At 44.5% G+C, this 15,755-nt stretch overlaps 2 protein-coding genes and 1 long non-coding RNA gene across 6 annotated transcripts in view; 1 reads left to right on the forward strand and 2 right to left on the reverse strand.

Moving 5' to 3' along the window:
* Positions 1-4,566, reverse strand: TEKT2 (tektin 2). Of its 2 annotated transcripts, none has more exons than XM_008517511.2 (10): positions 3,755-4,566; positions 2,751-2,970; positions 2,542-2,667; positions 2,135-2,340; positions 1,464-1,607; positions 1,266-1,380; positions 1,012-1,119; positions 728-871; positions 478-557; positions 1-311 (listed from the first exon to the last, which is right to left on the reverse strand). In XM_008517511.2, exons 2-10 carry the CDS (start codon positions 2,904-2,906, stop codon positions 98-100), a joined length of 1,293 nt encoding a protein of 430 aa, XP_008515733.1. In that variant the 5' UTR covers positions 2,907-2,970; positions 3,755-4,566; the 3' UTR covers positions 1-97. The 2 variants fall into 2 exon arrangements, with proteins under 2 accessions (XP_008515733.1, XP_008515734.1); XM_008517512.2 differs by having other exon boundaries at positions 3,667-3,793.
* The window catches only part of LOC139081939 (uncharacterized), a 25,127-nt gene continuing 13,320 nt past the window's right edge, over positions 3,949-15,755 (forward strand). The window contains exons 1-2 of one of the 2 annotated variants that reach the window (XR_011537468.1): positions 3,960-4,089; positions 10,420-10,617. This is a non-coding gene — a long non-coding RNA (uncharacterized lncRNA). Of the gene's footprint in view, positions 4,090-10,419; positions 10,618-15,755 lie in introns of both variants that reach the window. The other variant, XR_011537469.1, reaches the window with a different exon arrangement.
* AGO3 (argonaute RISC catalytic component 3) overlaps positions 10,846-15,755 on the reverse strand; it is a 116,119-nt gene continuing 111,209 nt past the window's right edge. For both annotated transcript variants that reach the window (XR_011537466.1, XR_011537467.1), the window contains one exon: positions 10,846-12,530. The gene's annotated coding sequence lies outside the window, so the exon portion shown is untranslated. The remainder of the gene's footprint in view (positions 12,531-15,755) is intronic.

The following is a 15,755-nucleotide window of genomic DNA, read 5'->3' on the forward strand; positions in this document are numbered from 1 at the left end:
TGGACTGAGAACCCCAACCTTTATTAGATTCATTCTCTCTGCCCACCTCCCTCTTCCATTTTCCGCCTAACCTTCCCCTTCTCCCGCTGCCCCCAGGCTAGGCCAGCTCCAGCTGGCAGCTTTTGAGTGGACTCAGGGTGCGATTTGTGGTACGGGTGAAGGTGTCCACCTCAGGCACAAACTTCTCAGCAGGCACAGTCAGCTTCCGACGGGTGTCCAAGCACTTGGTGTCCAACAGCATGGAGTTGGCCTTGCAGGCGATGTCAGCCTGCAGCCGGGCCAGGTGCTTGTACAGGGCATCCAGAGCGTCCCTGGGGAGGAGGCGTTATCAACCCACCACCCCTGCATGGGGCTGGGAGGTCAGGGCTGAACTGTGCGGCCTTCAGTCAGGAAGAGAGCAAGGAAGCCAGCAGGGGGCAAGAGGCCCTGTGGGTGGGAGGTGTCTCTCTGCCCCTCCTGCCCACTCCCCAAACCTACTGTGCTTGTGCCAGCTTCTGCTTCAGGGCAGCGATGGTTGCCTCTAACTGGTGAACCTCGTCAGTGAGGCCGTACTGTGCCTGCAGGCAGAGGGGCGGGTTGGGAGACCCAGGTCAACCATACTATCCTTTAGCCCACGGGCCTGGGTGCTGCCCTACGCCAGCACCCCTGCTCTGCCAGGAATATGTACTGGGGAGTGACCCCAAGGACACCTTAGCAGGGACCCGTGCCCCACTGGGTACCCTCGAACCTGGTCCCGGCAGAGTTCCACATTGGGACGGTAGGTTCTGGACTCTAGCCGGGTATGGCATAGCTTCAGGTTCAGTAACTTTCTGCGCAGACCCTCTTCCAGGTGCCGGATGTCCTCCTGCAGCTCGGCGATCTCTTCCAAGGTCTGCAGGGGACAGAGTGACCGGTCTCCACCAGCTGAACCCACCAGGGTGCGCTCAGTCCAGGCTTTCCTGGCAGGGCCTCAGGCTCCTCATCCCACAGCAGGAAGTCCAGGCCCCAGGGGTCTGAACAGAGAAGACTCACATTCTTCTCTTGCCACTTGAGCTCACTGTACACTTTCTCCATCTCCCGCAGCCGCTTCCTGAAGGCAAATTCTGTTGCAACCCTCTGGGCTTCGAGTTGATTGTTCGTCTGAAGGACAGGAAGGAGGCAGGGCAAGGGGAGGGTGGAAGCTCATGGCCATCTGAGGATATCGCTCCAGTGAGGGGATGGGATGCCACATGGCCAACAGGGAACAAAAGATAAGGAAGAGCGGAACGGGTGGAGCGGTCAGTCACCTCGGCGATAGTTAGCGCGATGGCCTCCCTCAGCTCTATGGCCCCTTTCATCTCGGCCTCTGCTCGGTTCTTGTTAAACTGACTGAAGTCATCCCACTGCTTGAGTGTGGAGGAGCTGCAGGTGACAGGAAATACTGGGGTCATAAGAGTATAGCCTAGGAGAGGAGGAGGAGAGACTGATTGAAACACTCTTCTTACCCACTGGGGACACGTGTGGGATCAACCTTCAGAGAGATGTTTGGGGACTTGAGGTTGAGAGAGAGGCAGCCTCTGTCAATGTCCAATGTCTCCATTTTGCCCCTATGGTCAGAGTTGAGCTGCTGTCGGACTTCCTGCAGGAGGCTGGGGAAGGAACAATCTCGATCAGGAACCACCCCTCCAAGGCCTCAGGACTCAGCCCCCATTGTACTGGAAGGACGCTGAGGGATGAGGAGGCTGGGGTGACAGTGCAGCTGCTGCTGCAGCTGAGACAAAGACCAGCACACCTGGATGAACTCCCCATGGACAAAATTATGACACCCAAGTGCTTGTGCACACCCACGGTGGCACACGTATGTAGCTACACTCACACAGCTCACATACACGCTCACAAATAAGGCACAGTCCAGGGTGGTGGCAAACGGGTATCATTTCTCATGCTTCCAGTCAATTAACAATGGCTCCCTAGAGTAGGGTCATGAGAAGTATTCTGAGACCCCGTCCAGGTGGTGGAAAGAGTGCTACAATCAGTTGGTGGTTTCTGCCAATGGGCACAGCAGGGGCAGAAGGCAGCCTGGGAGCCAGTTACTATTACCCACCACACAAGTGTTCCACGTTTAAGAGAGTCCTCAGGTGCGGGTGAACATGCGAATGACACATCTCCCCCTTACCAGAGCTTCTCAAAGGCCTGGCTAATCTTCTGTTGCAAGGCCTTCTTGGTGGCATCAATGACCTCCACCTCTTTGTGCAGCTCTTCTTCTACGGGGTCCTTCACCACATCAATGTCACGACGACTGTCCCGCAGGGTCAGGCACTCAATCGCCACATCCAGAGGCAGGTTCTTGGCCTGCAGGCTTTGCTCTGCTGACTCTCTCATCTAGAGAAGAGAGGGCACAGGAGGCTGGAGGGGCCGTCCACTGGGAAGCAGCTCTCATCCCCACTTTAGCAGAGGGGCCCGTGAGTGACTCAGATGGACATGCCACCAAATACCCCCATCAAGGGTTCCCCAAGCCTGAAGTGGGGAGGGCGGGGGGATCCTTGCAGCAGGGTCTCCTGGCACCCTGCCCTGGCTGCCTGCCTGTGTCAGGGCATCGATCTCAGCGTCTAAATCCATCAGACATTTGTCCAGCATCTCTTTCCATCGGTTGACAGTATCAATCCTCTCTGCCAGTCGAGTCCTATTGTCATGTTCATCCCAAATGGTCTGGAAGAGACAGAGCCAGATGAAGAGGGTGTTTGGGTTGGGGGTTATCCCTGAGCCCACCCAACTGGGCTCCTGCTCCCAACCTGGTTGGTGGTCTCATTGCGGAGGACCCGGGCCTCCTGGCGGATCTGGTGTGAAGCATCTCGCTGCCGCTCAGCATTAGTGGACAACAGGTAGCTGTTGGTGTGCCAGTCTGGCAACCGGTAGCGTTGACTGGGCTTGACGCTCAGCGTGGCCATGGTGCAGGGGGCAGGGGAGGAAGGGTCCGAACCCCCAGGTCCTGTTCCAAGACACCCACGTCTCCTGGAGAGGGAAAACAAGGCTACAGGAGAACGTTCAGGATGTCCTCTCCTAGATCAAAAGCCCCCTCTGAAGGACCTCCTTCTGTCCATTTTGCTTCAAGCCTCGTCCTGCAAGAAGCCTGCTAGGGAACAGCCCTGGCTTCACTCAACTCCGTGTGAGGCATTAACTGAGTTTCCTCCCACCCGTGCGTCCACAGACACTAACTCTTGGACGCTGCAGCTCCTGGAGCAGGTGACACAACGGGATAATGGAGTCCCTTGGGGGTGTGTGTGTGTGTGTGTGTGCAGTGCTTAGTGGGGCTGGCAGAGGGGGAGTTAGCAGGAAAAATCGCTTTAATCCAGTTTCCACCCCCACTTCCAGCAACCAAGTCCTGTGGGGCTTTCTCTTCTTTCTCTGCCGCAGCTTTGGGCCAGGACCCGAGAGGAGCCCGAGAGAAGGAGCTCTGTTCTCCATCCAGAAAGGACGGGCTAGTTTGGCAGGGCAGGCGGGTTGGCACTGGGGACCGGGGGTGGGGCTGGGGTGGGGACGCTGGCCCTTTCCCCGTCTGGCCGTCACGCTCCCTCCCTCCGCCCTCTGTCGGAGGAGGAGGAGCGGGCGTGTGAGGGGCCCACTGGGAGGAGCTGGGGCCCGTCTAGTTCCCAGCCGAACTCCTCCCCTCCCCTCTCCGGGGTAGTCATCTTCGGTTTAAAATAATACCCCGGCGCTGGCGCAGAGGAAGGAGAGGGAGGGGGGAGGCGGCCCTGGGTGTGAGCCCCCCGGCGGCCCCGCTCCCTCGGCCTCTCACCTCCTTCCCGGCTCGCGCCTCCGCCTCCCTCGCCGGCTGCTCTGCGAGCGCCCCGGTTGCTAGGCTCCCGCCGGCCGCGCCGTCGCCACCGCCCTCTTGTTTAGCTTGGCAACCGCGGGCCGGTGGCGGCGGGCACGAGGCCTTCGCGGCAGGAAAGAGGCGGCTGCGGGGCCGGGGCTGAGGAGGGGCGCGAGGAGGAGGGCACCAGGATACCGCGCTCACTTCGTTCACACGTTAAACGTTTTTCTTTGGATCAAAGTTATGCATCGACAGGATAAAAAACACGTACAGTACATAGAAAAAGTACTCTCCCGCTCAGGCTCACTCCCCAGCAAGTATCGTTCCAGAAGCGTCTATATATTTAACCTTATTTACACACGTTCTTTGGATCCCGTCTTGCCCAACGGTTTCAACCCTCGGTTTGACTGCACAGAAGGAATGATAATCGTATTTATTTGCAGAAGGCACATCCGTGGGAGAGGTAACTGCGGGTTAGAAGCAGTGCCAAAAATCCAACCATTTCTTTAAAAAAGAGAAGGAAAAATAATTCAACCGTGCCAGTACTGTTCCAGGCCTTGGGAAGTGTTGACACTGAATGTTCATAATTAATAGGTGAGATAGGCCTTATCCCCCTGTTCGCAGGTAACTAAAGAGACCGCCTTTGCTAAAAGGCAGGAATGGAAATTCAGGCGTCTGATCCCCAGATACACATTCTCTCTCTTACGACTCCACACTGCCTCTAGTGGTGGCGCTGGAAATCGAGAGGAGGGCAGGGATGCTGTCCCCAACGCTCCCGCCCGGTCCTCTTCTGCAGGCTGTGCAGAAGGGTCCTAGGAGGTGGGTGCTGTTACCGCGTTCATCTTACAGGCGAGGAAACTGAGGCACAGAGAAGTGAGGAACGAACCCAGGGTCGCATAACTAACTGGTAGAGCCTGGATCCAAACTCAGGCAGTCTACTGGAGAGGCCAAGCTCAGGTTTGATGGTTGAGGGAAAGAGAGGAGTCCAAAGAGGCCTCAGTTTTGAAACCCCAGTGATTGGTGGGATGGTGTCATCCTTCACAGAGGGTAGGTAAGGGGTTGGGTTTTGAGAAGTTTGAGGTGCTTGTGATGGATCCAGGTGCTGATCAGTAGGCAGTTAGAAATGCAAGTCTGGAGCCTTGCAGAAAGACTGAGGCTAGAACGTTTCCCAGACTTCCTCGATCACAGAATATATTTTTTTCCACAGAGTATTTTATAAACTCGAATATATGGCTCGTAAGCCAGACATGCATGGAAATTTGTGACAGCTCTTACTAGGATTAAAGAAGACAAAAAAACAGGTCTTGGACAAATTGATTGTTGGAAGAAATGATCACATTTTGGCTATAAAATGTTTTGAAACATTTTGAAACAGAAAGAAGTAAACAAGTATGACCAAACGGTGGGGCTTTGGCGAATATCTCTGGTTGTGGTGGTGGCTGTGGTGTTCATGACTCCTGAGGTTCCCGCACATCCTGGCCAAGGGAAGAAGATATTAGCAGAAAAGGTCAGACAGCTGATGGATTGGACCAAGAAAATCAGAGTAATAATGTGATGCCGTATTCTATCATTTTGTACTAGAAACACCAAGAAACTACCCTATTATTGTGATGTTTACTACTCTCCAGAAGTTTAGATCATGTGTAACATGCAAACGTGCTGCTGAAGAATTTCAGATCTTGGCAAATTCCTGGCGACCCCCCAGTGCGTTCACTATTAAGGCGTTTTTGCTATGCTGGATTATGATGAAAGCCCTGAGGCCTTTCAAGCACTCCAGTTGATGTCAGTTTTCCTCCAAATTTCCTCCACTTTTCTGCTAAGAGGGAATTTACGTCAGATGACGTTTATCATTTGGAAGAAGGAGGTTTCGTAGCTGAGCAAATGGCCAAATGGGTAGCTGAGGAAACTGAGATAAGGAAGGTCAACAGAATCGGACAGCCTACAGATTATCATGGGCCCTTCAAATTGGGGATATTTTTGGCTTTCCTTGGTAAAGTTGTGTATTTACTGAAATAGAATAGGAAATTTATTTTTAACATAAATTTGTGGGCAGTTTTAGCTCTGTGTTTTGTGATCATGATGACATCTGCTCAAATGTGGACTTGTAAAAACAGAGCCCCATATGCTCAAAGGAATCCTCACACAGGATGCATACGTTATATCCATGGAGTGAGTTACTCTTGGTTTGTAGCAGAAATGTCCATCATTTCTGTTTAATACACACATTCTCCTGGGAATCGTGCTCTTAGATAAAGCTGCCATATCTTGTGTGAACATTATAGAGAGGAAGATAATGGGCATGACTGGCATGTGTCTAGTTATAGTATTCTTTAGTTGGCTGAGTTCTTTCTTCAGAGTTAAAGAACATGAGGATCCATTCGGCATTCTCATGGATTCAAAAGAATCCTAGAGATACAGACAATGAAGCAAGAAATTGTTAAAAATGTGAAACAGAAGAATGTGAACTCATTTTTTTTTTTTTTTTGAAGATTAGCCCTGAGCCAACTACCGCCAATCCTCCTCTTTTTGCTGAGGAAGACTGGCCCTGAGCTAATATCCATGCCCATCTTCCTCTACTTTATACGTGGGACGCCTACCACAGCATGGTGTGCCAAGCAGTGCCATGTCCGCAGCCGGGATCCGAACCAGCGAACCCTGGGTCGCTGAAGCGGAACGTGCAAACTTAATGCTGTGCCACCGGGCCGGCCCTCTGAACTCAACTTTTTTAAGTGACTGAGACTTAGCCAAAGGAGACATGAGGTGCCTCGGCAGTAACAAGCCATTTTCTCTCAGAATCTGTGAAGTCTTATGGTGTGTATCTTCCCTGTTCGTCTCATTTTTTCCCTTCCCGTAAATGTCACAAACTACCTAACTTAGTGAACCCCAATGATTAAAATCCTCAGAGAGTAGAAGTTTTCTCGAATTAGAACAATGTTTAAAAGTACTTTAGTTAATCCTTGGTCAGCTGATCTTATTCTCCTATGGAAAATAGCGTCTTAGTAAGGTAACCCTGCATCTAGCTACTGAAACTAAGTGTCTTGCCTTTCCTGGAGGTGTATATTTGTTCAGCCTGCTTTGTGTGTTGTCCTCTGAAGCCTAAGTGTCTTTCTCTAGAGCGTACTTCCAATGTCTAGAGGCAAATGTAGTCCTACTTGGCACTCCATCTCCCATGTCTTTCCTACTGCAATATGCTACCATGCTTCTTGACTGTTGGACATACTACAAACTCCCTGAATACTGGATTATAATTTCTCCATGACTGGTAACCACTTTTTATCTGGAAAGATTTCAGATAAATTATCTTATTTTTCTTTCAAGCGGCCAATCTCTAACAAAATAGTAGTTCCTACTTTGGTGTTGACTTGAGGTCATTTCCTATTTAAATCTAAGAGAACAATAGATATAAAGACAACTCAGAAGATGAATAATTTCATTCACTCTTTTCTGTTTAGGAGCAGGCCAAAATATCAAGTTATTTCCAATATGCAGAAATGTGAAACTGAACATCTTAAAAGTTATTCAATTTCAGCCTTTCTTCCCTCTTAAGTGGAAAAACAAGACACAGATTGGAAGACTTTTTTCCCCCTTTATCTTCTTTCTGTCCTACGTAGATAGTGACAGTTAAGTCCTAAACAGTTTATTACCGTGCTTGGCAAAGGTTGAAATTGCGGTTTACTATTAAATCAAACCCTGGCCTTCCCTCTGGAAGTTGCTATTTACAAATGTGAGAACTGTGATTGTGAAAATGTTTTTTGAGCAACAACAATTTAGTGTGACATCAGAAGATTTCTGCTCTCAATTGGGACTGGGTTGGCTATTTACAGCCACCTGACCCTCCCCAAAGCTACAGTGGGAGACTTTGAGGTTTCATATGAGTTGTTTGCCACGGGAGTTGGGTATAACTGCCCCAGAGTAAATTACAATTTTTTTTTTAAACACAGAGTGGGTGGGATAGTTGACCTCCCTCACTTTAGACACTTTTTGTTTGTATGTTACTCGAGAGGAAACTGCTAGACTCTGGCCTTTGATCCAGCTTACTTTTCTGGTGGTCTTGCACTTGTCTCAGGCCAAATAACTTCAGGTGGAGATGCTCGGGGTCGAGCCTCAGGCGAGGCTGAGTCGTTCGCACAGCACATGACTCAGGGAGAAGTAACGGCTGCTTTAAGTGCACAGTGGCAGATGATGTGTCCTGGAGGCTGAAAGAAATTTTTTCCCCACTTGATTTGCCCTTCTTATCTTCAAAGCCCACTCATCTTGTGTAAGGAAGAAAAGTTTCTCAGCTAAAATGAATGGAAAATAGCTTTGCTGCATTCAAAGCAAAGTGTTATACTTTTGGGCAGATTGTCAAATTAATATCTAAAGGGCCTTAACGTAGACAATAGTAATACTTTTTAATTAAAGGTTTAGATGGCACCTCAATTAAAAAAACCCTTCTATTCAAAGGGATTCCACAGATGGCAAACTTTCATAATGGAAAATCTGTATAGAAGTACAAAAATAAGTTATAAAAATTAAACCCACAAAGCAAAATATATAGGTGGTTAAACAACCTTAATTTTACATTTGTATAAAATACAAGTAAAAACCATCTGAATGATAGTAGTGACTGAAATCCTGTCTGGTGCAGCGTCAAATCTATTTCTATGTTCTGGTTTTGGTTTTTGCAACAGAATGTGTAAATTCTATTTAGCAAGAATGTTATAGTAAAGAAAGACTAATATTGTACAGTTAGCAGTGTCAAGTATTTTTGAATTGGGCTATTTCTAAAATCACTTAGCACAAAAGTCTGTTAATGTCTTGTTTCAGCTGAGAATCAGACATCATATTAGGCTTTGTAATCTTAAGCCACTAATGTGTCTGTCTTGTTTATAATTATAAATAAGTTTTGAACCCAAGTATTATTCATAAAGGAAAATATTTTAATAGAGAAAAATGCTGCTTTATAAAGGCATTGCAAAGGTCTTTATAGACTGTGGAAATGGCAGAGGTAACGAAAATGACAGGAGACAGAAAAAGGATCATCTTCTTTCTACAGACACAAAGATTTCAGTCTCCTTTATGGTGAAAACATCAAATATTGTAAAAATGATCACACCCTTTCCTGGCATTGACAGATTAACCTAATTAATTTCCTAAAAGCATCTGCAAAGGATGCAGGTCTCCAGGCAACTGAACATGGAGACCATGAAAACTTAGACTTCAAGATGTATGGCCCTCCTCCAAAAAAATACAAAGCACAACACCTACGAGTTTCTTAGACTGCCACATTTCTGTATGCTTAAGTGTAGTGTTGTGAGCACTCTTTTCTCTGAAGGCAGTTTCAAGCAGTTGAGCTCTAATGTAACCGGTGATTTGTTCTGTCCAGTCTAACGCGTCTTATTAATCAGAGCGATAGGCTGACGACGGTCTGCTTAGATGACACGGTGCTTTTCTGGTACTACAATTATCTGCCCTACAGCCTCTGTGATTTTTCAGGGCATGGCCTTAGTGTCACTGTTACACATATTTCCCCCATTTAACTGTATGAATTTGGGTATAATTATTGATGTTTTTTGAATTTTTCTGTTTGTGTAGTTACTAGGCAAAGACTGACATTAGAGTCAATTTGTCAAACTTATCAATTGACACATACTGTATAGTTTTTTAAAAACCAACCAACCCTAATAGGCTAACTAGTGCTTCTTTAGTGTAACAAGAACTTTCAAGAATACAAATTATACTGTTACGGGTTGTACAGCGTCTGGGGACAAGTGGCTGGAAGACTGGGGCGGGGGTATAGATAATAGCAAGAAGGGATTGGACTTCATTCTATGATGTTTTGGAGAACATAAATAGGGTGGATGGGAATTATGAAGGGACTTTTCTTTAATATCTAGGCTGGACTGCTTCAAAGTAGTGAGCTAGCCCCAGGTAAGGAGCATGTCCTCTGAGGGATTCCTGTATTGGTCAGAGGCCTCACCTCACACTAGGGTTCAAGTCCAGCGACGGCAAAGAAAAAATGCTTGTGCAGGCTGGGCAAAGAGTGCTACGGGCTGTGGAGAGGCTGCCCCCTTCAAAGGGGGCGACCACTATGGAGTTTCCTCTGATGGCACCCGGCAAGGAATGCAAGACGGGATACCATGAAGTTGCCGAATCTCCTCACTTTTCAAGAGAAGACAAAATCTGGATTTTTATGTGAGATCTTCTGATTTCTTAAATGTTAGTCACTTAAACACCAAACAAAAATTATTTGCAGGCCAAAATTGGCTTGCCAACTTGAGACCTCTGATTTTAGTCCAAAAAATTCAATTATAAAAAATGAAGAGAAGTGACATACCTGAAATTATACAGTTGTGACAGTTGAGAGCTGGCTTCCAAAATTTTAGTCCAGTGTTTTCTTGCATATCATACCTGGGCTGCGTATCCACTTCTGGGCCTGTGAAGATTCCCCCAGTTCATTTTGGTTTCTTTTTTTCCTACATGTTCTAAAATTCTTTCACCACCTGGCAGAGTTTGTAAGCCTGGCTTCTTGCCTCCTCCTCCTCTTTCCACTCCACCCAATGTCTTTTATTTAAGGGAAAATGGATGTGGGTGGTGGGGGGGAGAACCTATTTTTCTTTTCTTCTCCCCAAAGCCCTGCAGTACATAGTTGTATATTCTAATTGTAGGTCCTTCTGGTTGTGCTATGTGGGACACAGCTTCAGCACGGCTTGACGAGCGATGATAGGTCCACGCCCAGGATCCGAACCAGTGAAACCCTGGGCCACTGAAGCAGAACGCATAAACTTAACCATTCAGCCATGGGGCCGGCCCCGGGAAGAACCTCTTTAAAACCTGAGCTCCATCCACATGCCCAGCATTATTAGGTACCTTCCATATATTATCTCATTATTTCCCAACAGCCCTATTATCATCTTTTCACAGTGGAGGAACCTGAGATTTACAAGCATCAAGGAACTTGTCCAGAGTGTTATGCAATCCAGATTTTAACCCAGGGCTTCATAACTCTTAAAGCCTAAATTATTTCCAGTGCATCACACTGGCTCCCTTTACCTAAGCCTGAAGAGCTGTAATGATGAGCACAAAATAGAAAGTTTGGAGCAAAGCTTTCCTTTTTATTGCAGTTATTAGTGAAAGTTACACTTCAAACTGAAGCTAAGCAACGCTAAAACCATTAATTATTTTTTTAAATCAAGGATTGAAAACAAATACAACATAGAACGCTTCCAATATGCAGAATGGCAGAAAAAAGAAGAGTGGTTCTGTCACAGGACATTCTAGTGACAGTTTGGCTCAGAAAGAATTATGACAACTTCTTTAACATAAAACATTGTAAGTGATTGAACTGCTTAAAAAGCGGCTTCTTCAAGCTTCTTGATCTCAACCCTAAGTTTTTTGTAGTAATTTTTTTGAAGATAATTTAACTGAAAGTAGAAAATTTACTACTAAACTTTAAATACCGAAAAAAAGCACTTTTGTTTAAAAACTTTATTTGCCTCTGCTCATCATAATTACATAGTCTTCAAGGAATTAAAATGACAATCAAATCCAAAGCCTGGCCCCTAAGTACACAGTGATAGGATTCAGCATTTGGTGTTTCGAATTATACAGTGATTACATATATATCATCACAGACTTGCTCCCACCCCCACCACGTAAAGTTCCAATTTCCTCTTAACAAAATGTGGCAGTCAAGTTTAGTATCCTTCAAGATCTTATCTGGTCCTATAGCATATTACAAACTCAGACTCATTCCACTGTTTTAACTGATGTTACTGTGTAACCAAATATTAACAAAGGAAGGCTTATAGATACACATTTTGAAATTCTGCAGTCCTTAAATTACTACAGTAAATTGTTCTTACTTATGAAAAGCCAACAAAAAATATAAGGCCAGGCCAGGTTTAAGACAGGGTAGGGAAGATGAGGAAGGAGGTCTGAGTCCAGCACTTTATCATGCTCAAACTTGGTGTCAGTAGAAATATTTGGCAAGAATAGTTGGTGTGGAAAGGGAGGATGGAGAAAGAGGTTACTCTGATTTTATTTGTAACAATTCAGTTTCAAAACATACTGATATCAAGCCCCAAAAATAGTTCACATCTGCAATACAAATAGGCACACACGGTCAAGATGGTTGAAAAGGAAAATTGAAAAGGCTATTTGTCCATCTGCAAGACATGTGCAGGTGGCCCCACCCTTCCCACATGTCCTGTATTTACATTTTACTGTTCAGAAAAGCCCCTTTAAAGAGTGCTGTTTCCTCCTCCATTACTTAGGGTTAAAAAGAAAGCAGCAATTATCTAAAGTGGGAGCAGTTAGCAACGCTTCAAGGGTGTGCATTGGTGTGTAATATAAATGTTCTCTAGAGTGAGTGGTCAGATTACGCTGGAATGGTTATATTACAATTTTAGTCCCTAAAACACTAAAGAAACATTTTTTCTGTATAAACTTATGTAATACACACAGTGTTATAAACATAGAATCTTTATACACACAACCCCCACACACACCACTGCTTCCCACAGCCTATGAATGCATCCATATACTAGTCCACAAGAATGATCTTTATTCACAAGATACAGTAATACTTTTATGGGTCCATAACTCAAAAGAGACATTAAAGCTACACATTACAGCAAAAATTGTTTAAAAGAATTCCTGATATATCAATGTTCTTAGTTATCTCACTCAGCAAGGTGGATTTTTTGTTCATTTTTCCAAGCATGAATCTCTCCAACTTTTCACTTTCAGTACTTGCAATTCTCATTAGCCTATAAAACTAAGACAGATACCACTATGTTAGTGATGAGTTGGAAGAGCCCAACTGCCTGCAAAAAAGGGAGGTCAGCATCTACAGAGAGAAAAAATAAACACTGAATGCATCCATACCCTGTATACCTAAAATGCATCCTTTTTTCTTAAAACAAAAACAAAAAAACAAACTTGTCTGTTGTGACAAGGCATTGCCTACACAACCTGTGGCGATGTGCCCTTTGTTATTTCCTAGAAAGAAGAGCCCCTTCCCCCCATGGAAATGGGTAAGCCTGTCGAAATGTCAGGTTCTGCCCACCAACCATGAAGGAAACTGGGTCAGACACCACGAGGCTTCCTGATATCACCTGCAGATGCTCAGAATTGAATTAAAATGAAAAACTTTTACCATATTTTAACGTTTACAGGTACGTGGTGATTGGAAAGCAAGGTTCAACTCTGCAAAGTGATGAGTGAAATAAGCACACTTTCCTTCTTAAAAACCTAACCCCCTAACCTAACTCCAAAAAAAGGTAACAAAAATATGCCAAGAAACAAAGGGCTTAACTATCTGGTTGTACAACAGCTTCTGATGCCACATGTAGCAAAAACACCTGAAGGCGAAAGGCAAGTTAATGTCTGATTATCTGATGGTTTCACATTAATCTAACTCAAAATACAATCGCAGCTGCCATAGCACCGCTAAAAGGAGTTTGGTTTTTGAAGTTACAGTTTTGCCAAGGATTATTATAAAGAAAAATTCAGCCTGTGTGCTGGCTATCTGACAGGGGAGAAACAGAACAGGATCCATTTGTAAGTGAACACCATACCGTGAAAAGGCCTGAGTTTCTCTTATACCTGTTTGATAAAATGCTCTTCGAGAATTAAAGATATTTTCATAGAGGCAAACTGGAACTGAACCCTTCATACAACAAGACTCCATTATCTTGAACTTCTGAATAGCTTTTCTTGTGGAGAACTCAAGCACTGTCACAAACATTATCCTATTCTTACAACAATTGTGTGAGGTAGGTGAGGGCAGGTATTATCACTACCATTTGACAAGGTAGGCACAGAGAGATTAAGGAAATTGCCTAAGGACGCAGAGCAAATTAGTGGTAGAGCTCTGATTGAATTCCAAGGTTCTGGCTCCTGGTTAGAGCTCTTTCTACTCCCAAAGGCAACAGTTCTCAGCGGCTGTTTTCCAGTTGTGATCCTCTAAAAGTTCCTGCACTTGAAAACACCCATGCCTTCTCCTCTACAGCTCAAGTTTGACTAGGAAATGGGTTAAAAAAAATTTTATATAGAATTTTGCATATATCGAGACATATGTGAGAGAGAGATCTACATAACTGAAGTCGGAGAAAATCAATGTGTAAATTAAGAGGAAAGAATAGTCTATGTGTTCATTCAATACAACTTTTATACTTAAGAAGACATGTCAGAATAAAAGTCACAAACCTTTTAAAGTTTAAATCAGAGTCTGATTCATTAAAACCAGAAGCTATATTAATTTTAAGAAGATAGGGGTCTCTCTTGCAGAGGTTGGAATATTACTTTCAAGAGTAATTTTCTCATCACTTTGCTATAACATCGTATTTCAGATATTCAGTCTGTTCACATTATCACTCTATAGCTAGAGATAATACCTGCAGCATTAACATGTTCAATCTCAATTCTCATTTAATCGGGTTAGGATTTCTTTCCATCTGTATTAACTAAAGTTGCATTCTAATGATTCTCATTCTATTTTTCTTGTTTTATCCCTCCCCCTTAACAGTGTGTGTGTGTGTGTGTGTGTGTATGGGGGTGGGGAGAGAACTGCATGATTCATAAATGCATGAGACACTGATTATATCACAAAACAGAGTGACAGCCCTCAAGTAAATCAAAGCATGGTATGTCAAAGGAAAAACTTTAGAATCTAAACATGAAAAAAGGGCTCAAATAGTCTCTCAATCAAGATATAACTTGTGGCATGTGATCTTCCTTCCCCAACTATTTTAAAGACTATTATTTACTGATAGTAGAAGTCTATGTAAACTGCCTCTAAATCCTTCCTCTTTTCTTCCTTTTCTTTTTTAAAGAGGAGAAAGGGGTTGTACCCTGGGCTAAGAGATGAGAAAGCTCCTAGAAAACTTCTTAAGAATCTTGTAGGGTCAAACTATTAGCAGATTTCGGTCAGTGCTTGCTGTTTCTGGTTTTGTGCACATGTGCAGGGTCATCATCAATACTATGAGATCCTTCTCTTTCTGTGAAACAGGGAGATCTTCACAGTTAATTACCATTGGAGATCCAAGTCTGTTGCTACCAGAACAAAAGCTTCCTCTTGTTAAACTCCCTGGGACCAAACTGTATCCATTAACCTGGTTGGACTGTCTATGTTAGGCAAAATTCCTCCTTCATTACAACCTACCAGTGTTTTTTCCAAATCTTTCACCAAAAACATTTTCTTTTTACAGGAAAGACTACCTTGTCTGCAAAGGCTCTGGTTGGTGTTTTCTATGTAAAGGGAAAAGTTGGAGAAGCCATGTTGATGGCAATGCCATGGCTCTATTTAAGGATACATACTTCATTTAATCTCTTTATTGTCATTCAGAAGCAATTTCCAAGACTTCTCCAATTTACCAGGAACAGATCGAGCTCTAGGTCTGCACAACCAACATAAAGTAAGCTTAGTTCACGGAGGCGCTCTTCTGAGGCCTCTTCTGTAGGTTCAAACAGCGACAGTCCCGCTTTTACCACGGGGTTGTGAGAACCAGATAAACAGTAAACAATTGTTAAGGTTTCTGTCCAAGGATCCAGCAAAGAAATCTTTTCCTCATTTCCCCCCTCACTACATACCCTTATTGCAATCCCACTGATCTGTTTCTTTACAAAGACCTCCTGTTTCTATAGGTTCTTATAATAAAGATAGAGTCACATCTGCAACATTTTTTGTAGAGAGTCTTTCCTTCTTTGGTTCTAAAAATATTATTAAAGGGCCAAATGAAGGATTTTTGTTTGTCCTTCCAACTAAAGCCATGAGGTAAATAAAGATGGAAAGTTTTAGGCATTAAATACCAGAGTGTAATCTCCTTCTCTAGTCTCTGGCACAGCCTCTTAAACTCCAAATATAAAATTACAGATGTGCATAGTTAATTTTTGGAAATAATAAAACCAAAATAAAGCAAAGTTCTAATGACCAACACTCCCATCTGTTTTCTATTCAGGTAAGACTGTTCATGACAGTTCTTTTTTGGGATGAACTATT

This window comes from Equus przewalskii, chromosome 2 (assembly GCF_037783145.1).
Source record: "Equus przewalskii isolate Varuska chromosome 2, EquPr2, whole genome shotgun sequence".
In the NCBI taxonomy this organism is placed as follows: Eukaryota; Metazoa; Chordata; class Mammalia; order Perissodactyla; family Equidae; genus Equus; species Equus przewalskii.